Raw genomic sequence first — 23,107 nt, 5'->3', positions numbered from 1 at the left:
ATTCCATTCCACTGACTTTGGTCATTGAGGTAGGAGACACTTTATCTCTCTCCACCGAGGTATCTGTGCTCTTTTTACACACAAGCTAAGGAGTCTCGGGCCTGGTTAAAACCTGGATGGAAAACCACACAGGGATACCACATGCATTAAGCTTTAGATATCTCGATAAAGATATGATTCAACCAGCAGAATGCAACAGGATGTCAGTCATATTGCACTGTCATATTCCCCCCCCCCCCTTGCCAGGTCCCCCCATTGTTCTCCTTCATCATTTTCATTGTTCACCATAAGGTGGAATGGTTCACCTGGTCTTCCTGCTGTTCCTGGCCATCCTGGTTGGCCTGGCGGGCCTCTCAGTCCAGGAGATCCCGCAAAGCCTGGATTCCCGTTGTACCCCGGAATTCCAGGAGCACCTGGAATGCCAATCCCTGGAATACCTGGATCACCCATGGGTCCTCTACTTGGTAATCCTATTAAAATAAATTTCCTTGCTTAAAATCAAAGGATAAAGAGTACAAACAGACATTTTGGGCTGCATTACAAGCCACAGGGATCACGTAATCTGACCTCATTCTCCGGCTCTCTCCCTGTATCTTTTATTATTCCTTTTACAAGCAAATAGAAACATAGAAAATAGGTGCAGGAGTAGGCCATTCGGCCCTTCGAGCCTGCACCGCCATTCAATATGATCATGGCAGATCATCCAACTCAGTATCCCGTACCTGCCTTCTCTCCATACCCCCTGATCCCTTTAGCCACAAGGGCCACATCAAACTCCCTCTTAAATATAGCCAATGAACTGGACTCAACTACCTTCTGTGGCAGAGAATTCCACAGATTCACCACTCTCTGTGTGAAAAAATACCTTCTCATCTCAGTCCTAAAAGACTTCCCCCTTATCCTTAAACTGTGACCCCTTGTCGTGATGCTCCAAAACAAACACATTTTCAATTAGCTGAAGCCCTGATAGCATTATAATGTTGAAAAATGCATGATTTAAGGGTAATTGAAATTAAGAATGAAACCAAAAGTGTGTCGCGGTGGCGCAGCGGTAGAGCTGCTGCCTTACAGCACCAGAGACCCGGGTTTGATCCTGACTTCTCCCCGTGACCTGTGTGGGTTTTCTCCAAGATCTTCGGTTTTCTTCCACACTCCAAAGACGTACAGGTTTGTAGTTTAATTGGCTTGTGATGAATGTATCCTAGTGTATGTAGGACAGTGTTAATGTGTGGGGATCGTTGGTTGGTGTGGACTCAGTGGGCCGAAGGGCCTGTTTCCATGCTGTATCTCTAAACTAAACTAAAAACTAGTTAGAAACACAGCAGGCCAGGCAGCATCTGTGGAGTTATCATTTCAGGTAGGAGACACTTTATCGCTGTCGTATAGTATAAACTCTGTGCTTCTCTCCACAGATGCGGCCTGATCTGCAGAATGTGTTCACAGCATTTTCTGTTTTTATTTGAGAGTTTCAGTGTCTGCAGTATTTTTGATTTTCCTGGATATGAAGATCTCATTTAACTTCTTTCAACACATCCTGTTACTAACGTTAATGTATTGCTTATTCAATCAGATCTGCTCACTCAATCAATATATCGATTGGAAACCATTATCTTCCATATTATTATTTTATTTTTTTGCATCTCAAAAACCTCAGTTGAGGAGAGATTCAATGATGTATATAATTTCAGAGTGGCAATTTGCTTAAGAATTGGAAAAAAATTCAAGGTTCAATATGAATAAGTCATGCAAAGTATAATCAAGGGCAAAGTAACCCATTAAGCTGTTAAATGGTCAGCAGTATGATTTTCCAGCTAATTAAATGAATTGCCTGCATACCATGGGAATGGACACTGCCTGCACACTAGACCATTCACCTTTTGGACCAGGGACATGAAATCAGAACATTACACTTACAAGTAGTGCCATCTATGATCCAGCAACAAGTTTGGCTCTGAATGGCTTTGTCTAAGTTTACTAACCTGATGGAAAAGTCATACAATGCACCAACAACATTCCCGACTAATAACAAAAGATTGTGCAGAGGATTGAAATTTCTTAAAGGGATTTGAATGCATTTTGGGGAAGATAGAACAGATTTAACCTAAAGTAAAAAGGGCATGATCTAATCACAATAGCACAACAACATATTCATTATTTGTAACTACAGGTCCACCACCAATTCTCCGGCATCGGGATGGTTCGGCACCTCCTTTAACCTGGACAGAATTATGAGAGCGCACTTGAAATCCCCCCAGGAAGTTCCCTCCAAATATGTGGTGCCTAGGTCGGTTGAGGTGGCCAATCTTGACTTCATCGGGATCTCTGCGCCGATCGGAAGGTCGGATTTGCCACCTGCGGCCAGGGCTCTGAAACTCCGGCCCAAGCAGAGACTGGCAGATCCGTTCCCATAGCCGACTGCTGAGGCCAACTTGCCGGCTGGTATCTCGGTCCCCCCCGAGGCCGTGACCTCTGGCAAAACGGATAATGTGGCAAGGTTCTGGAGCAAAGGGTGCTGGATAATCTGTGGAGGACCTGCATATCAATGCTATATCTTTAGTCCAAAACACAAACAGAAAATGCTGCATCACTCTACAGGTCTGGCCATATCTTGTGGGAGGGAAGTGAAGTTGACATCTCGGGTCAACAACCCTTCATCATGTAAGCTACATGACCCTTGACTCAAAAAATATCTGACCCTCATTTTCTTCCCACTGGTGACGTTTGACCTCCTGAGTGTGCCAGCATTTTCTGTTTTGTGTTTCGGATTGACAACATCTGTAGTTTTTTGTTCCGTGTCCACAAAAATATGGCCATTGTCTTCATTTGTGATGTACAAAGTAAGGATGATGGAGAGTAAGGTTAGTACCTGGAGGACCATCTGGTCCAGGTGCGCCCTCTACACCTGCAAGTCCAGGTAGGCCTCTTCCTGGTGATCCACGTGGACCTCTTAGCCCCTTGGGACCGCTGTTTCCAACATCACCTGCAAAGTATTTCCAGCAGTTTCTGTTTTATTTGATTTCTGCAATGCGCACATTTTTAAAAAAAACTTTCAAAGTACTTTACTCAACACAAAACAATTGTCACCTCTCTGCTTCATATTTACTGGAATGCACTCTCCTGCCCCCTCCTCTATCTAACTACAATGTACATATAATCTGAACAAGAATGCAAATCTCTAACACATCCCTTCTGCAATGATTGTGTCCACAAGATGGAGGTAACAATGGATGTTCTTATGGGAACCATCAAGAAGTGTTAATCTTCAGGGAATAACATAGAACCCGGAAGTGTGCAAGGCATAAACAGGCTCTTTGGCCCACAATCTCTGCGCCAAACATGATGCAAAATTAAAATAATTCTCTCTGCCTGCATGTAATTCATTCCTTGCATATTCACATGCCTATCTAAAAGCCCCTTAAATTTCACTGCTGTATCTGCTTCTGGTAGCGCATTCCAAGCATCTATCAAAACAAGTACACTACACATCCCCTTTCAAATTCCCCCCACTCACATTGAAGCTACAACCTCCAGTATTTGACATTTCCACTCTGGGAAAAAGGTTGTGACTATCTACCCCATCTGTACCTTTTGTAAATTCATAAACTTCTATCAGGTGCTGATGGAACCGCAACCTCCAATGCTCCAAAGAAAACAAACCCAGTTTGTTCAACCTTTCCTTGTAGCTGGTACCCTCCAATCCAAGAAATATCCCGGTAAAGCTCTTATGCATCCTCTCCAAGGCCCCCACACTCACCCTGCAAAGGGGCAACCAGTACCCAACATAATACTCTAACTAAAGAGTGATCTAGCAAAAGTTTTATAAAGCTACAAAATGTCAAAAATGCTACAAACAGATGAAACAGAATTATTTCTTACAATGTATCTTGAAAGCCATGTAGTTTATTGTTCGCAACCAATCCATCTATCATGAGTTTGCAATGCTAAACATCAGGAAGGCAGATTACCCATTCATTCACATATTTATCCCTTATCATCTGAAGGTAAGATTCCCACCTTTATGTAAGGGCATTGCCGAGGTAATTTAACCAGACAGCTATTTTAGAATTTCAAACATTGAATCAGAGTTCAGTACCATTTGGACCGTGAGAGCCCTTACAACCACGACGGCCAACACTTCCAGGAAGTCCACAGGGTCCGGCATTACCCTTCCCCCCTGGAAGTCCCACATTTCCTGGAGGACCTGGTGGCCCAGTGGTGCCTGGTGGCCCATAACCGTTGACACCCTGAAAACAAAATGATAGATTTGATTGCATTTATTCATTTTTAATACATCATTACACAGAATTTTCCCCTCACGCTCTTCCGATGATAAAATTAGAGTCATACAGGATGGAAACGGGCCTTTGGCCCAACTTGCCCATGTCAACCAAGATGCCCCATCTACACTAGTGCTGCCTACCTGCATTCGGCCCATTCCTCTAAACCTCTCCTATCCATGTCCCTGCCCAAATGTATTTTAAAGGTTATGATAGTACCTGCCTCAACTATCTCCTCTGCAGCTCGTTCCACATACCCACTACCATCTAAGTGTCCTCAAGTACCTATCAAATTTTCCCCTCTCACCTTAAACCTATGTCCTCTGGTTCTTGATTCCCCTACTCTGGGCATCCACCTTTGTGCCAAATTGTACCAAAATAATTTCCTTCAAATCTTCTGACAGATCTTTTCTTCCAATTTTCAACTAAACTTGTGGGACCAAACTTACTGTCCCACCCTCCCTCAATCTGATGTGTGAAGTTGATGTTACTCCAACTCATGAAAAATATACCAAGCGTTATAATGGTGCAAAATATGATGACCATTTCCAAATTCCTACACAATGAGAGCACAGTGCATATCCAATAATGTACAGAGATAGTACAGTATACGGCAATATCGTTGAGAACTAGCATTTATACTAAATCAGTGTTTTATTTTGGCACACTCATCAACGCAAGTTAATGTAACTGTGTTGGGTGTATACCCCATTAAACTTTGCCATTGCACTCTCTCCACTGCCAGCTGTTAGACTTCCTTCACGTACTCATATGTAAGAGTGTGCAAACACATCTTTAAACTTACCACGATGTTGCTACATGTCACCACCGTGTCTACAGTGGCACAGTGGTACAGCAGTAGAGTTGCTGCCTTGCAGCGCCAGAGATCCGGGTTCAATCCTGACTACGGGTGCTCTCTGTATGGAGTTTGTACGTTCTCCCCGTGACCGCGTGGGTTTTCTCTGAGATCTTTGGTTTCCTCCCACACTCCAAAGACAGTACAGGTTTGTAGGTTAACTGGCTTGGGTTTGTATACTTGGTAAAAGTGTAAATTGTCCCTAGTGTGTGTAGGGTAGTGTTAATGTGCCGGGATCGCTGGTCGGTGCGTACTCGGTGGGCCGAAGGGCCTGTTTCTGTGCTGTATCCCTAAACTAAACTAAACTAAACTTCCCTGGCTTTTTCAGACTTTTACAAGGCTACCGAACACTTTTGGAAACAACGCCAGAGACTGATTCTACCGTGGGCAAGAATGGGAAATTGCTGTTGATCCACCACACCAACCTTAGGACCTCTCAGTCCTGGCATTCCTGGTATTCCAGGTGCTCCTGTTCTTCCTGGAATTCCTGGGGGGCCAACTGATCCTGGAAACCCTGTGTTACCTGTAAAACAGCAAGTATATAAATAATAATTTAGGGGTATAATTTGATCGACAGTTTGGGGCAAGAGAGAAACTGGTCACATTTGCTCAGAATGATAAAAACAGTAGATAAGAATGCAACATTGTGGGGTAGGCTGAGCGCCCCATTTCTGTGCTGTACAACTCTATGATTCTAGATTAGGTTATAACTAGCTAGGGCAGCAGAGTGGCACAGCAATAGAGTTGCTGCCTTACGGTTTTGATCCTGACTTTTATTTTCATTTTATTATTTTATTTATTTATTTTCCGGTCAATACAATACAACAGATTGACCGTACCGTTGTGAAAGTTAAATAGTGCAAAATCATTGTATCAAAAATAAAAACAATATAATCACATATGATATTTTTCTGACCGGAAAAAAAGGTGTAGGCAGAAGCCAAAGCTTATTGTGCCCACCCTTAATACTTAACAAAATATAATTTTAAAAAAACATGACATCATGTCAGAAGCAGATAAACAAAACATAGAAAGAAATACAAATATAGTCAAGAACCATCATTTCTGATGGTCCCACATGGTGGCAGGAAGACTGTGCCACGTGACTGCTTGAGAAGATTTTCAGTAGGAGATAGCTCCATGGATACTGACATCCTTTTGTTATCTAGCCCTGGCGAGAGTGAGCCAAGGGATTTACTGTCAGAGGCTTATTAGTCATCGGTAATTGTGGTGGAGTACAATCATAGTGTGTAGGATAGCGCGAGTGTACGGGGTGATCGCAGGTCGGCGTGGTTTCGGTGGACCGAAGGGACTGCTTCCGCGCTGTAACTCCAAAGTTGTGGGGCTGCAACAGACTGCCTCAATAAAAATTGGATGGTAACTCTGGTGTTGCACAAAGTCTAAGTTAAGAAGAAATCTAGCAAACAAGCTTCTAGATTCTGATTATTAGCATCCGAATATCTGAAGCTGAGTGAAATGAGGGACAGCAGATTATTGCGATGTCATACCCCAACAAACTATATTTGTTTTAAATCATTTACTGGCTTATTCTGATGTTGAGACACACAAAGACAAGTTGAAGAAAGATCAAGAGACCACTTGGATGAAATGTTGTACCTTTAGCCCCATGATAGCCTGGCGGTCCTCTCTCCATTAGACCTCTCTGTCCTTGTTCTCCCCGATCACCCTGCAGACCAACTCTGCCTGGAGGCCCAGGATTACCTGTGAACACCACATTGCAGGTTTACATTTCCACCCACCCCAGTACACAATTAGTTTGCTGCTGCTGGATAGTGAACCGTTTCAATCAGCACCACCGTGTTGAGAAAGGCCCTGATATGTATCGCAGAACCATGGAGTTCCTAGACTATTGAGATCATCCAACTCACCAGTCTCATCCTGCTGTGTCGATCTAGGATATCCTTGCTTAATCTGAAGTTTTATATTCTGTTGTTATGCCAAAATGATTTATATTTGGGTGTGCAGAAAGGAACTGCAGATGCAGGTTTATACCAAAGATAGACAAAAAGTGCTGGAGTAACTCAGCGGGTCAGGCAACATCTCTGGAGAAAAAGGACGGGTGAGGTTTCGGGTCTGGACTCTACTTTAGACACAAAGTGCTGTTGTAACTTGTGTATCAGGCAGCATATCTAGAGAAAAAGAATGGGCGACATTTCGAGTTGGGACACTTCTTCAGATTGAAGAAGGGTCCCGACCCGAAACGTCACCCATTCTTTTTCTCCAGAGATGCTGTCTGACCCTCCGAGTTACTCCAGCACATTGTGTCTATTTTCTCATTTATATCTGATTTAGATATCGCTAAAAATATATACAAGGTGGGAAGAAACCCATTACTGACAATATGATTTAATACTGTTATCATTGCTTAAGAAATATCTAACCTAAGAGCTTAGATAAAGCTTTTCAATGTGTCGCGGTGCATCTAAACTGACCTAAACTCAACTAAATTAAACTAAACTGAAGCAAACTCGGCTTCTGCCCCACACCCCCTTCATACTGCTGTATTTTGGTTCCTCTTCCCTCTCAGTTTTGATGCACAATCTCAACTTGAAAAAACAGCTTGCACTGTTTCCGTCTGCTAATGTTGCTTGACCCGCTGAATTCTTCCTGCATTTTGTTTTTTTGTTGTTGCAAGAATGTGGTTTATACTGTGAGTTTGAAAAACCCAAATTTAAATGGCTATATAGTGAACAGTATTGTTCTCGCGTGGTGTTGTAGATGGATCGATACAATTTTTGTGCGTTTGAGTCATCTCTTTGTGAGTATCAAGCAATTGGCAAAAGTTCACAAGTGAAGCAGGACTTCACTTGTGACTGCTGACTTTCAGCGCCAGAGACCCGGGTTCGATCCTGACTACGGATGTTGTCTGCACGGAGTTTGTACATTTTCACTGTGACCTGCGTCGGTTTTCCCTCGGTGCTCCGGTTTACGCCCGCACTCCAAAGGCGTACAGCTTTGTAGGCTAATTGACTTGGTAAAATTGTAAATTGTCCCGAGTGTGTGCAGGATAGTGTTAATGTGTGGGGGTGGCTGGTCGGCGCTGACTCGGTGGGCCGAAGGGGCTCTAAACTAAACTAAAAAGAGAGAGAAAAGAAATGAGTTTTGAAAACATTTTCATTTCCTATTCTAAGCCTTGGTGTTCATTCTCACTGAGTGAAAGGTGGATGTGGAGTGTGCACAAGAACACCCCTAGTCCTATTATGTGTTGGAAAGTGAGGAAACACTGGAAGAACAGCTCTGGGATTGGGCAACCCAACAGACAGGACCAGAAATCTGTCACTGAACAACAGGGGACTCAAAGATACTTTGATATAAGAACATTGAAGATTGAACCCACAGGGATTCGTTGGAAAATAAAGTGACCAGATTACTAATTTTGAGAACATTTAGCTTGGGTTTGTCCAAACGTGATGTTTGCTTTGATCTTCCTGGTGGACCTGACCTTGAGCTCCCCGCAGTCCACGCATTCCTCTTTCACCGTGAAGCCCAGGTGGACCCGAGATCATTTTGCAGTCATCGTTCTGTCCTTTTGCACCTGGAGCAGAGATGATTGGAGAAAGGTTGAGCAGATCACACCTCCCGCACGTTCAGACTCCCAAAGCGCACGTACAAGCTCTGTCGCGGGAAGAGATTATAAGGCAAGAGAAAACATTGAAGGATGCCCTGAAAGCTCAATGAAGAAATGCAACATCCCCTCTGACTCCTCAGAGTCTCCGAACCAACGACCGACCATTCAAAATGAAGAGGGAATTCTTTGGATGGCACTGAAACCCCCTGAGGGCACACGAGGGGCATGTTGAAGTCCCACATGGGGGCAGGAAGACTGTGCCACGTGACTGCTTGAGAAGATTTCCAGTAGGAGATAGCTCCATGGATACTGACATTCTTTTGTTATCTAGCCCTGACGAGAGTGAGCCAAGGGATTTACTGTCAGAGGCTTCTTAGTCATCGGTAATTGTGGTGGAGTACAATCTCATTCTCTCTTAATATCGACATTCATGCACTTTCTGACCATGGGGCAGCTTTAGTTGGCACGAACAATTAAACTCAGGCCCATATCAAATTATCATACAAACCTGGGAGACCACTACTCCCTGTTAGGCCAGGTTTCCCACGGTCACCTTTGGGACCACGTGCACCTGTAGGTCCAAACCCAGGTAGTCCTGGGAGTCCCATGGGTCCTGGGCTGCCACAGCCTCCTGGAGCACCAAGAGGACCCGTCTGACCCACTGGTGGATGACGCATCTGCAAATAAAAGAGTTAAAAAAATTACCAGCCAATATACTTCACATTTAAGTGATACAACGATATACATAGAGACACTGATGTTTCACGATACGGTATTCAGACAGAAATGTTAGAATATGAACATTTCAAAAAATGTCAAATAGGGCACCTTCAAACATTCATCCTTAGGAATGTGGACAATGACGTTTTGGGGCGGAAACCTTCATCAGACTCCTCAACAACGTCAGGCACCTGACAACGTCAGTCTGAAGAAGCGTTCCAAGGCAAAACATCATCCATCCTTTTTCTCCAGAGATGCTGCCTGACCTGCTGAGTTACACCAGCATTTTGTGTCTATCTTCGGTATAAACCAGCATCTGCAGTTCCTTCTTACACATTTTATTTGCACTGTTCTTTCAGTTTAAGCTTAGTTTAGAGATGCAGCGAGGAAACAGGCCCTTCGGCCCACCGAGTCCCTGCCGACCAGTGATCCCCCTACACTAGCACTATCCTACACGCCAGGGACAATTTACAGCTTTTACCGAAGGCATTCAACCTACAAACCTGTACATCTTTGGAGTATGGGTGGAAACTGGAGCACCCAGGGAAAACCCACGAGGTCACAAAGAGAACATACAAACTCTGTACAGACAGCACCCGTAGTCAGGATCGAACCCGGGTCTCTGGAGCTGTAAGGCAGCAACTCTACCGCTGTGCCACCATGCCAGCCGTTCTTGTTTTTGTTTTGTATATTTTTTTAAATTCTGAATAAAGTTTATTTTGTAAACAGTAAGTCTATAAGTTGACTCGAGCACATGGATATACTTTGTATCTGACCCCCCAGATGCCTTCTTCTTATAGTTCCTTGGAGTCGACAATAACTTGTTTTTGCTCCAATTCTGTTGGCTCGGAGGTGACTGGTGAAGCTACTATGTTGTTGGGGCAGGAGCTTCCAATCCAGCTGTGAGCTGCCCACACCTTTGTGTGCCTGGACCTGGCACAGAGAGCCTTTCTCACTGACCCCTGCATCCTGGAAGGGGAGTGTTAGAGGAAGATGGACAGATTTATTTGTCTCAGCTCAAATTCAGAGGAAATTCATAGAGAAATTTGACCAGTGAGCAAAAGGTTAAAACAAATAGCAGTTTGAAAGTACTGACCCTACAAGTTCACGCTGACCAGCATTCTCACTGGTGCAGCAGTAGAGCTGCTGCCCTACAGTGCCAGAGACCCGGGTTTTATCCTAACTACGACACGGTGGCGCAGCGGTCGAGTTGCTGCCTGACAGCGAATGCAGCGCCGGAGACTCAGGTTCGATCCTGACTACGGGCGCCATCTGTACGGAGTTTGTATGTTCTCCCCGTGACCTGCGTGGGTTTTCTCCGAGATCTTCGGTTTCCTCCCACACTCCAAAGACGTATAGGTGTGTAGGTTAATTGACTGGGTAAATGTAAAAATTGTCCCTAGTGTGTGTAGGATAGTGTTAATGTGCGGGGATCGCTGGGCGGCGCGGACCCGGTGGGCCGAAGGGCCTGTTTCCGCGCTGTATCTCTAAATATAAAAATCTACGGGTGCTGTCTGCACAGAGTTTATATGTTCTCACTGTGATCCTGTGAGTTTTCTCCGGGCGCTCCAGTTTTTATCCCACATACCAGAGATGTACAGAATTGTAGGTTAATTGGCCTCTGTAAATTGCCCCTAGTATGTGGGATGTGAAACTGGGATAACATGGAACTAGTGTACAGGTAATTGTTAGTTGGCCAGGACATGGTGGACCAAAGGGCCTGTTTCCACCCACTGTATCACTGACCTAAACTAAATGAAACACTCGTCTATACCAATCCCACATTAATCCCATTTTTATTCTCCACACATCCTAATCAACTGCCTCCAAATTTCAACCCCATTAACACACCAGGAGCAATTTACAGAAGCCAACTAATCTATCAACCTTCATCTTTCAGAAGCTGGAAGAAAACTGTAGAACATGGAGGAAAGTCACAGGGTCATAAAAACATGCAAACTCCAGACAGACAGCATCCGACGTCGGAATTGAACCCCAGTGTCCGGCGCTGTGTGGCAAAGGCTCCACTGGCTGCACCACTGAGCAGTCCTGCTGCCTTTATCTCAGTCAATGAGCCCCTTGCCCTTTGTCAGGTGAAAGGTATGACCCGTGAGCAAGTGGTAAAAACAAGTAACAGGTTGCATGTACTGACGGGGTCACCCTTAATTCCTTTGTGTCCTTTTGGGCCTTCTTTGCCGGGAATTCCACCGTTTCCTGGTCGTCCGGTATTTCCAGGGAAGCCTGAGTCACCTTTATCTCCTTTTCTACCTTTTTCATCACTGCATCCTGGATCACCCTTCGGCCCTGCTTCTCCTTCGAAACCCGGAAGCCCCGGAGAGCCCTAGAATATTCCCATGGGAACAAAAATAAATCCGTTAATTAAGATTGGAAAAAAACAGGAGATTTCATTCAGAGAAAATAATGGGGGGGGGGACGGGGGGACACACATGACACATTGAACCACTTTCTCTTACTGCTTTCAGCATGGCCTTAGTAAGGAACAGGGCAGTGAAAAAAGTACGATTGAAAATAAAGTAGAACATGTCATACTCAGTAGAAAGTGAATCCATCTAAATATCTGGTAACAGTGACCAAGTATCCAACTTTAACTTGTGCCTCATTAATTTCCTTCGCGCAAAGACTGCAGAACTAAACGCTTTTAACACCAACTTTATGCAACCCCTTCCTACAAAATCTGGCTGTTAACAGTTAGTTCTTCAGTGTGGCGCACACTGCACCCTACTACAACATTAACAACAGAACTCTGTCTGAAAAACGCAAAAGAAAAGGCTAAATGAGGTTATCATTCTGAAGAAGGGTCTCAACCCGAAACATCGCCTAATCCTTTTCTCCAGAGATGCTGCCTGATCCGCTGAGTTACTCCAGCTTTTAGTGTCTATCCTTGAGGTTATCACTAGTGTCTTCTGAAGTCATTCTAATCAGCTGGTTCCACACCAGGAGTTCATCTTCAGCCTCAGATTAGGACAACGGGAGCCAAAGGGCAAGATGAAAAGAGTCTTACCAGGAAACCGGTCCTTCCATTTTCACCCGGAAAACCAGGATTTCCCTTTGGGCCTGGAAAACCAACTCCCCCTAAAGTGGGAAGAACACAGGTGGTGTCAACAAAATCAATTCCACTGCAGAAACTGCACATATTATTCAAATCATTCTATCTGCAGGAATTAGGAAGATAGTGAACATTAATGGAAAATTCTGGGACATTCATGACTTTAGTAATACATGTTTAATTGTGTGAAAAATAAGTACTGAATATTTATTTTTCTACGTGGGAATTGAGGGGAAATTGCAGGCTAAATTTTTCAGGCCTTTAAGGTAGTATTGTAAGGTAGATGTGGCTCTCCAGTTTATTTCCTTGTTTTTCCTGTATCTCTCCTCCATATATTCTTCACTACTTTCAACCCCTTCTCACCACTTTCTCAGTTGCAATGCCATCCCTGTCTCTTTCTCTATGCACCTCCTCCTTCACACTGACCCTAATCCCATCCCTCAGCCACACCCCCCCCCCTCCCCAGTTTCTACATGCGCCCTTCTTTCTTGCTCTGCCTTCAGAAAATGAATGATCAATCCCATTCATTTCCCTGGGTAGGAATAGACCAAAATTAACATCAGTTGTTTAGCGAGTGCTTGCCTCTTACATCTGTTACCTCAACATTTCAGCACTTTCAAAATTCAATGCTGTCCCCTGAATTAATTCAAATGAGAATGAAAAATGCTATTCAGTCTATCTGCCTCTCTTCCTCTCTGTTTTTCTCCTGATTGCTCTCTTTATTATAAATTTCCTTATGTAAATAATTCACACTTTCTAATTGTCAACAAAGTCAATTCCACTGCAGAAACTGCACGTATTATTCAAATCATTCTATCTGCAGGAATTAGGAAGATAGTGAACATTAATGGAAAATTCTGGGACATTCATGACTTTAGTAATACATGTTTAATTGTGTGAAAAATAAGTACTGAATATTTATTTTTCTATCTTAATTTTTAATGTGGGAATTGAGGGGAAAAGAGAATGCCGATCGCATGCATTCTGTTTGCTTCAAAATTTAATTCTAAAATTGCAATTGGAAAGGTTTTCTTTCATCACAAATCACTTTCAGATATTAATAAAGCATAATATCTACTACTGAATACGGTCTGTCCCTTGAAACTAATAAACTCGCCACGCTTCCAATATTACGTATTGTTCTAATCATTGTGAGATTAGGAGTGATCCAAAAAGCAAAATGGCACTAAGAAATGAATTATTTTGAGGCCCATTTTTATATCTCCATTTTGTGACTGTCGTTGCAAAGTCTATTGCCAATTGAGACTATTATGATGTTGCATTGTGTTGCTGGGTTAAATGTTCTTTGCAGTTGAAACGCAATATATAAACCAGCAAGTAATTGCCAAGGTAACGGTATTTGTACATAATCAAACATCAATGAACGCTTTACCAGGTTCTCCAGGGTGTCCAGGTGTCCCGGGAGGTCCGGTCTCTGCAGGTCCTTGACATTTTTCACATAGTTCACCTTTATCACCTTTAATCACACAATCACTGAGCTGAATTTTACATCAAATGCATGGGTGGATTACGGTTGTGTCAGAGGTTAAAGTACAAAGAACCAAACAGGAGCTAAATCCATCCACATCCAGCTTCATTGGATGTACAACAAGGGGTGGATGGACATTCTTGCAGCCAGCTGGTTATTCTTACAGCAAGCTGTACTTGAATATGATTAAATATTTTAAAATAGTGATGGTCCCCTTCACTTTAATAGTCATTCTGTTTCTAAACACCAAATGGCCAAATGTACCAGGCTCCAGATTCAGGGACCGTTTCTTCCCAGCGGTTATCATGCAACTGAACCACCCTACCAACAACTAGAAGCGGTCCTGTGCTACTATCTAGCTCATTCGAGACCCTTGGACTATCTTTGATTGGACTTTACTGCACTTTATTTTGCAATAAACGTTATTCTTGTTATTCCCTTCATCAAATATCTGTACACTGTGGATGGCTCGATTGTAATCATGTATTGTCTTTCTGCTGACTGGTTAGCACGCAGCAAAAGCTTTTCACTGTACCTCGGTACATGTGACAATAAACTAAACTGAAACTCAAACTTTTGGAAACAACAGCTGTAAGCAGCTACAATGGGGCTGAATCTATGATATGTCTCCTTCCACTATCCTGCTCTTGAGTCAGGAAGACTAGTTGAATTTCCTGCATGCTCCACAAAATTATAAGTGAACCCCAATCACTTCCTCTCTGAACATTTTCCCAACTGCTCCTGCATTAGATGTTCAACCACAATAGAAACATAGAAACATAGAAAATAGGTGCAGGAGTAGGCCATTCGGCCCTTCGAGCCTGCACCGCCATTCAATACGATCATGGCTGATCATCCAGCTCAGTAGCCTGTACCTGCCTTCTCTCCATACCCCCTGATCCCTTTAGCAAAAAGGGCCACATCTAACTCCCTCTTAAATATAGCCAATGAACTGGCCTCAACTACCTTCTGTGGCAGAGAATTCCACAGACTCACCACTCTCTGTGTGAAGAAATGTTTTCTCATCTCGGTCCTAAAAGACTTCCCCCTTATCCTTAAGCTGTGACCCCTGGTTCTGGACTCCCCCAACATCGGGAACAATCTTCCCGCATCTAGCCTCTCCAACCCCTTAAGAATTTTATATGTTTCTATAAGATCCCCCCTCAGTCTTCTAAATTCCAGCGAGTACAAGCCCAGTCTATCCAGTCTTTCCTCATATGAAAGTCCCGCCATCCCAGGGATCAATCTGGTGAACCTTCTCTGTACTCCCTCTAAGGCAAGAACGTCTTTCCTCAGGTTAGGAGACCAAAACTGCACACAATACTCCAGGTGCGGTCTCACCAAGGCCCTGTACAACTGCAGCAGAACCTCCCTGCTCCTAAACTCAAATCCTCTTGCTATGAATGCCAACATACCATTCGCTTTCTTCACTGCCTGCTGCATCTGCATGCTTGCTTTCAATGACTGGTGCACCATGACACCCAGGTCACGTTGCATCTCCCCTTCTCCCAATCGGTCACCATTCAGGTAATACTCTGCTTTCCTGTTCTTGCCGCCAAAGTGGATAACCTCACATTTATCCACATTATATTGCATCTGCCATGCATTTGCCCACTCGCCTAATCTATCCAAGTCACTCTGCAGCCTCCTAGCATCCTCCTCGCAGCTAACACTGCCACCCAGCTTCGTGTCATCCGCAAACTTAGAGGGACAATCTGCTACTTCCGTCATTAAATCTGTCCTCAAACATATTTAACACGATCAAGGCAACCAGTCTTTCTCAGGCACCCGTGACTAAATTAGAACTCCTACCATGATCAAAAGATTTGGTCGCCCAATTATAAGAAAGATGTTCTTATGCTGGAACCGGTGCAGAGCAGATTTACGAGGATGTTGCCAGGACTCGAGGGACTGAGCTACAGGGAGAGGTTGAGCAGACTAGGACCCTATTCTTTGAAGCGCAGGAGGATGAGGGGTGATCTGTTAGAGGTGTGCAAGAATATAAGAGAAATAGATCAGGTAAATGTGGTTTTTTTAACCCAGAGTAGGGGAATCAAAAACCAGAAGACATAGGTTTAAGGTGAAAGGGGAAAGGTTTAATAGGAATCTGAGAGGCAACCAGTGAGGTGGGTGTACAGAACAAGCTGTTGGAAGAGGTAGTTGAGGCAGGTACTATCATAATGGTTAAAAAACATTTGGATAAGTACATGGATAGGATAGGTTTAGAGAGATATGGGCCAAATGGAGGCAGGTGGGACTAGTGTAGTTGGGGCACGTTGGTCGGCGTGGACAGTTGGGATGAAGGGCCTGTTCTCCACGCTGTATGACTCTATGATTCCACCTGCCTGATATGACAAATACAACCAGTGATGTCTGAAAAAGGATCCTGACCCGAAATGTCACCTATCCGTGTTCTCCAGAGATGCTGCCTGAGCCACTGATTTACTTTAGCACTTAGTGTCCTTCTGTGTAAACCACCATCTGCAGTTCCATGCTTCTACAGTTACCCTGCTTTACCTCCTGTGTTTATTGACAATAAAGTCATCCTATTCCTTCCAGTGTGTAATCAACAGTGGGCAAACTGTGAGCAACGAAACTGCAGATGCTTCCTGATAGAGTTTCACGTTAGAGAGGTATAATTCACCACTACTTGCATTGTGCTCTGCCTTTTACCTGTTTTAACCGTCTACAGAATAGCAACAAGGACAGATCAATGCACATTTGGTGCTCGCTTACCTTTCAGTCCATTTGGACCATGCAAACCAACTGAACCTCTTGGACCAGGAGGGCCGATTGCTCCTGATTCCCCCTTCACGTAGATTATGTCACCTGGAAGAGATCATTCAGAATGTTTCACGCTTATTTCATTGCTGGTCCTCTCTCGTGTACTTTGGGTCACTCCGAGCCTTAATTCGGACCCTTTAGCCACACTCCTGTCAGAACGTGAGTGGCTCACTAGGTGCAGTGACCTTGCAGGTGCCCTGGCTGAGATCTGTAGCAAGGAATGAGGCAGGAACCCATATATCAGTCATTGCTCAAAGAGAAACTGGCAGCATTGGTATGCAAACTGTGCTCTGTGTCTGAAAATACGCACTGATAAATTTATACATCCAAGAGTACTTACTGCGACTTGGGAGAGGTAGAGTGAATGGGGTGCACACAGTGGTGAGCAGATGATAACAGTAATATAAACCTATGGCAACCCAGGGTGGCACAATGGCGCAGCTGTAGAGCTGCTGCCTTACAGTGCCAGAGACCCGGATTCGATCCTGACTGTCTTTATGGAGTTTGTACGTTTTCCCTGTGACCACGTGGGTTTTCTCCGGGTGCTGCGGCTTCCTCCCACACTCCAAAGACGTACATGTTTACAGGTTAATTGGCTTCGGTAAAGTTGTAAATTGTTCCCAGTGTGTAGGATGGTGCTAGTGTTCGCTGGGTGGCGCGGACCTGGTGGGACGAAGGGCCTGTTTCCACGCAGTATCTTCAAAATCTAAATTCGGCAACTGGTAAATAGGGAAAAGTTTGGGAACCTTCATCGTGGATGAGGACTGCCCGATCGCAACTGCCGCGTCACTTTTGTTCCACTGTCTTGTAGAAAAGGAGGAATAAAGGAGAGTTCATTCAAGACACCATAAAGGTCTGCAACTAAACACAAAGGGATGTAACTCAGCTGGTCAGGTATCATCTGTGGGGGAAATGGATAGGCGACGTTTCAGGACAGTGTCCTTCCCCAGACTCCGATTCTGATTCTGAGTCAGTCTGAAGAAGGGACATAGAAACATAGAAACATAGAAAATAGGTGCAGGAGTAGGCCATTCGGCCCTTCGAGCCTGCACCGCCATTCAATATGATCATGGCTGATCATCCAGCTCAGTAACCTGTACCTGCCTTCTCTCCATACCCCCTGATCCCTTTAGCCACAAGGGCCACATCTAACTCCCTCTTAAATATAGCCAATGAACTGGCCTCAACTACCTTCTGTGGCAGAGAATTCCACAGACTCACCACTCTCTGTGTGAAGAAATGTTTTCTCATCTCAGTCCTAAAAGACTTCCCCCTTATCCTTAAGCTGTGACTGGACCCAACCCGAAACATCACCTATCCATTCCCTTCCCAGATGCTGGCTGACCCGCTGTATTACTCCAGCACTTTTTGTTTTCCTCAGGATTCCAGCATATGCAGTTCCTTGCATCTACAAACCTCTGCAGGTTAGCACAAGTAACTGTGTTCGAAGTGAAGGAGATGTGAATAGAGAAAATGTACCTGGTGTGCCCGGAAAACCGGGAATGCCGATGGATCCCGGAAGGCCTGGAGGACCTTGTTGACCTTCTGTAATCTTCCCAGAGTCACCTCTGTTTCCTTTCAGACCTTTCTGTGCCGGATATCCAGGCTGACCTTGAGGCCCACGTCTGGAGATTCCTGGAAAAAGTCGGGAACAGAGACCTTGCAAGTTAACACTCATCATCAGAACTCTTTCCTTTTAACATGACTCTGTGTTTCCTGTCAAAGTAATTTTCCTCTCCCCAAAAAAATGGACGGTCAGTAAGGATACAACATAGTGTGGATGGTTCAGTTTTGAACATTGAAATTTAAAAGACCTGATCTTTTCTCTGCTCTGTAAGTTAGAGGAGTTTCACCGAGATCATCTCACGTTTTTCTAAATGGATTTTTTGCCAGGGTTCAGCCAAACGGGACTGAGAGGACAGGTAATTTTATTTTCACCCAGAAGCTAATGATTCTTTGGAATTTTCTATCCAAGATGATCGTCATTTAATCAGAGGTAGATCAATTTTTGGATATTTAGGCAAATGGGATATCGGGGCCATGCAGGATAGTAGCACTGAAATGAAACCTCAGTGGTGCAGCGGTAGTATAAGGGCAGCACAGTGGTCGAGTTGCTGCCTTATCTAGCGCCAGAGACCCGGGTTCGATCCTGATTACGGGTGCTGTCTATATGGAGTTTGTATGTTCTCTCTGTTACCTCATTGGGTTTTCTCCGGGTGCCCCGGTTTCCTCCTACACTCCAAAAACGTGCAGGTTTGTAGGTCAATTGGCTTCTGTAAATTGTCCCGAGTGTGTGGGAAGGAACTAGTGTACGAGTGAAGGCTGGTCGGTGCCTACTCGGTGGGTTAGAGGGCCTGTTTCCACACTGTATCCCTAAACCAGTGCTTTTTAGTTGACCAAAAGGTGCCGGTATGCACCGATAATAAACATTTGTGTCATGTGGCTGGAAATAATGTCATTGAACTGCTTGGAGGTGCAGGTAGGCCGAGATGCAAAGTAAGCACTAGGTAAAGCAGCAACAATGATCTGATTGTGTGGCAGAGTAAACACAAGCGGACATGTGACTTACTCCATCTATTGCTTACATACAAACGCAGCATTAATTCTAATGAAGTGTTTCTTCTTTATCTTTTCTTTTCTACAAACATTTCCGCATTGATCTTCCTCATTGTTGTTTCTTGTTTAAAATACATGGTCAATAGGTTTAGTCCAGATGCAGGCATATGAGACTAGTTGAGAAGGGGCATCTTGGTCAGTAGGGCCAAGTTAAGCTGAGAAGGGCCTGGTGGGCTGTGTGGCTCTATGACTCTCACAGTGCCTGACATTGAAGATATCCATCATCTACTGTTAATAGGGATCAATATCCATTTTCTCAATGGAACAAAATACAAGCTTTTACCTGGCTCGCCTGGAAATCCAAATGGACCTTCTGCACCTGTAGAGTCGGAAATAAACAAACCATTTATTAGCAGGCCAAGGTAAGTTTACTGTGATTAAACTGAAATGAGGAGACTTCTCTTATAACTGAAAATGACAATCTTTTATTAAATTTAATAAACATGAAACACTTACAGTTCATATAAAGTCCTCTTAAATTTAGATCGATTGAATTGTTTATGTACCATTCAGTGGCCTAATCTCACCATTGCCCTAGCTGTTATTCAAGCCTAGCTTTGGGTACAATCACTACCTCTTTGTCATTCGCCAATGCAGCTTTGTTGCTGACTTCACTCACAATGTCACCCTGAACTTCAGATGTAACTGTAAACTACCACAGTTTTTGCCTTGTACGCATCTCAATATCTATTTTCTAAGAAACTAGGATGTTCTCTTCTTTGACACTCATTAGATCATGACATAGGAGCAGAATTAGGTCATTTGGCCCATCGAGTCTGCTCCACCATTCAATCATGGCTGATCTATTTTTCCCTCTCAACCCCATTCTCCTGCCTTCTCCCCATCACCCTAATCAAGAACCTTTCAATCTCCACAGCCATCTGTAGCAATGAATTCCACAGATTCCACCATCCTCCTCACCACCATTCTAAAGGTATAAGAAAATAACTGCAGATGCTGGTACAAATCGAAGGTATTTATTCACAAAATGCTGGAGTAACGCAGCAGGTCAGGCAGCATCTGGGGAGAGAAGGAGGGTCTCGACCCGAAACGTCACCCATTCCTTCTCTCCCGAGATGCTGCCTGACCTGCTGAGTTACTCCAGCATTTTGTGAATAAATACCATTCTAAAGGTATGTCATTTTATTCTGAGATGGTGCCCTAGACTCTCCTACCACTGGAAAAATCCTCTCTACATCCATTCTATCTCATCCTTTTACTATTTGGTAAGTTTCAATGAGATCCCCCCTTATCCTTCTAAACTCCAGAGAGTACAGGCCCAGAACCATCAAATGCTCCTCATAAGTTAACCCAATCATTCCTGGGATTACACCCCCAGCATGGCTTGGAAGAATGGCACCTTGCCAGGCTGCAAGTTGTATAATGAATTGAAAGAAGAAATCTGAAACTGAATGTATCAATACTCCAATGGTTCCTTCAGAGCACATCCCAAACGTGCATCCCCTCTGATCTGCCATGGTGGGAGCAGTAGGAGACTGGAGCTCCCGAATCATTGACATGGAAGGAACTTAGTCATTATCACCTTGTGTTCCTGGTTGTCCTTTAGGTCCTGTACGTCCAGGATTCCCTCGCTCCCATTTTACACAAGGCTGATAAACCTCTTCCACTGGCTGCCACAACGTAAAAGGCACAGGGTCACTACAAGATTATACAGTGTGGTTACGTTGAATATCTGTCAGAACTATGCACCTCTCTGGGATCATGCCAGGATTCTGGGGCAGGAAGTTAGTCAGGATTTACACGCTGCCCTCCATTCCCACAGACCTCCTCCCTCAGGCATCCACCACAGCGACTAGATGTCCCTCACGGACTGGCAATGTGGAATATGTCAGCCTCAATGTTGGATAATGCGTACGAAATGCATCTGAGCAATGATAATTGACTGCAGAAATGTTTCCCATAATTTGTGTTGGACCATTGGGGGTGGGGCAGTGGTGGTTTTAAAGAGTAAACAGAAAGTGGCGGTAGCATTCTGAAATGTAATCCCTTGTTTAGTTTAGTTTGGTTTAGAGATACAGCATGGAAACAGCCCATGCCGACCAGCGATCTCTGCACACTAACAGCATCCCACACACACTAGGGACAATTTACAATTATTCCAAGCCAATTAACCTACAATCCTGTACATCCTTGGAGTGTGGGAAGAAAACGGAGATCCCGGAGAAAACCCATGCCGAGAAAACCCATGGAGAACGTACAAACTCTATACAGACAGTACACGTAGTCAGGATCGAACCCGGGTCCCTGGTGCTGTAAGGCAGCAACTCTACTGCTGCGCCACCGTGCCGCCCAAATGACTTGTTTGTGTCTTTCGGTTATTTAGCCCAGCAGATAGCTTGTGATAAGAAGATTGCTGGGCTGCCAATGTTTAGGTTAGGCAGTGATGGCAATGCTATTGAGGAGCCTTTCTAAAACTAACTACCATAATCCTGTAAAATTAGGCTGTGTTAGGACATGGAAACGTTGAGCTTGCTTCAGGCGTTATGGGAGACTACATAAGTGTAAAATTCATGTACAGTATTTGTACATCTGGTGAATATATGAAACTGCTATACGGCAGCTGAATTAATATAATTTGTCCACAATCTACCCTGAATTTGTTATTTCTTACATGTTTCAAACCGTGAAATATCAATGACAAATAGTTCCTTTTAGCAAAGTTGTGCTTTATGATTTAAGTTTTTGGTTTTCATTAGGTAATCCTATCTCTTCACTTTCCATGTATTCCCCGGACTGACCCGTCCTTTATCCACAATGACATGAAAACCTGAATTGAGTGAAGGAGATGGCATCTGGGGTGAAAAAGCTCGCAAAATAGCTCTCAGTTATCTATATACTAAAACTCTCATTTGTTCATTTGTTTGTTCCTGAACTACTGCCAAAATGGTACACGATAGCGCGACAATTGTAGGCCCACCTTACTCACCGTCGGCACTTTGGTGCCAATGGAAGAAGTTTCATTGAAATCGGTTATATTTTTAAAGTTATTCACATTTTAAAATTTAAATCTATCTCCTAGGGAGGGAGGGGGAGGGAGGGAGGGGGAGGATAAGGGGGGGTTGAGGGGACTGGAGTGGGGGGGAGGGAAAGGGGACGGGGGGGAGGGAAAGGGGAAGGGGGGGAGGGGGTGGAGGGGGAGGGGGATGGAGAGAGGGGGGAGGGGGAGGGGAGGAGAGGGGGAGGAGAGGGTGCTGCACCAATGCAGGAGAGGTTTGGGCCCAACGGGTCCACTTGGTCTAGTACTGACTATATTTGGCATACCCACATCTTCTTTAATCAATGGAGTCACAAAGAATTGCAAATGCTGCAATCTTGCACAAAACGCAAAGTGCTGGAGGACTCAATGAGTCCAGCAGAATCTGTGGAGGGAATGAACAGGAAATGTTTTGGGTCAGGACCTTTCCTGAAACATCACCTGTCCACTTCCTCCACAGATGCTGCCTGGCCCAGTGAGTTCCTCCAGCACTTTGAGATTTCCTTTACTTAAAGATTGAGTAATAGTTGTATAAAGTGTAGATGGAGTCAATGGTTGGTTTGCTTGATGGTCTGGGCTGCCTCCACAATTATCTGCAAGTTCTTGCGGCTTTGGGTGGAGCTGTTCCCAAACTATGCTGAATTGCATCCTGATAAAATTCTTTCTACAGCACATCTGTTTACTCAATAGTAAAGCAGTTATTTAATGTCCATC

The 23,107-nt window shown here is 44.2% G+C and overlaps 2 protein-coding genes across 2 annotated transcripts in view; both read right to left on the bottom strand.

Moving 5' to 3' along the window:
* LOC144599360 (uncharacterized) overlaps positions 1 to 10,410 on the bottom strand; it is a 34,425-nt gene extending 24,015 nt beyond the window's left edge. The window contains exons 1-8 of the mRNA XM_078410150.1: positions 10,264 to 10,410; positions 9,231 to 9,399; positions 8,597 to 8,689; positions 6,751 to 6,855; positions 5,559 to 5,656; positions 4,094 to 4,244; positions 2,867 to 2,980; positions 306 to 470 (exon numbers count right to left, since the gene is read on the bottom strand). Of these exons, the coding sequence (XP_078266276.1) occupies positions 306 to 470; positions 2,867 to 2,980; positions 4,094 to 4,244; positions 5,559 to 5,656; positions 6,751 to 6,855; positions 8,597 to 8,689; positions 9,231 to 9,399; positions 10,264 to 10,410 (1,042 nt within the window). The remainder of the gene's footprint in view (positions 1 to 305; positions 471 to 2,866; positions 2,981 to 4,093; positions 4,245 to 5,558; positions 5,657 to 6,750; positions 6,856 to 8,596; positions 8,690 to 9,230; positions 9,400 to 10,263) is intronic.
* A 1,121-nt stretch (positions 10,411 to 11,531) lies between these two features.
* Positions 11,532 to 23,107, bottom strand: part of LOC144599359 (uncharacterized) — a 48,281-nt gene continuing 36,705 nt past the window's right edge. The window contains exons 19-25 of the mRNA XM_078410149.1: positions 20,942 to 21,029; positions 19,682 to 19,717; positions 18,262 to 18,417; positions 16,735 to 16,827; positions 13,903 to 13,986; positions 12,465 to 12,535; positions 11,532 to 11,783 (exon numbers count right to left, since the gene is read on the bottom strand). Of these exons, the coding sequence (XP_078266275.1) occupies positions 11,532 to 11,783; positions 12,465 to 12,535; positions 13,903 to 13,986; positions 16,735 to 16,827; positions 18,262 to 18,417; positions 19,682 to 19,717; positions 20,942 to 21,029 (780 nt within the window). The remainder of the gene's footprint in view (positions 11,784 to 12,464; positions 12,536 to 13,902; positions 13,987 to 16,734; positions 16,828 to 18,261; positions 18,418 to 19,681; positions 19,718 to 20,941; positions 21,030 to 23,107) is intronic.

This window comes from Rhinoraja longicauda, chromosome 13 (genome assembly GCF_053455715.1).
Source record: "Rhinoraja longicauda isolate Sanriku21f chromosome 13, sRhiLon1.1, whole genome shotgun sequence".
NCBI lineage: Eukaryota > Metazoa > Chordata > Chondrichthyes > Rajiformes > Arhynchobatidae > Rhinoraja > Rhinoraja longicauda.
This window is presented reverse-complemented; position numbering and strand designations above follow the sequence as displayed.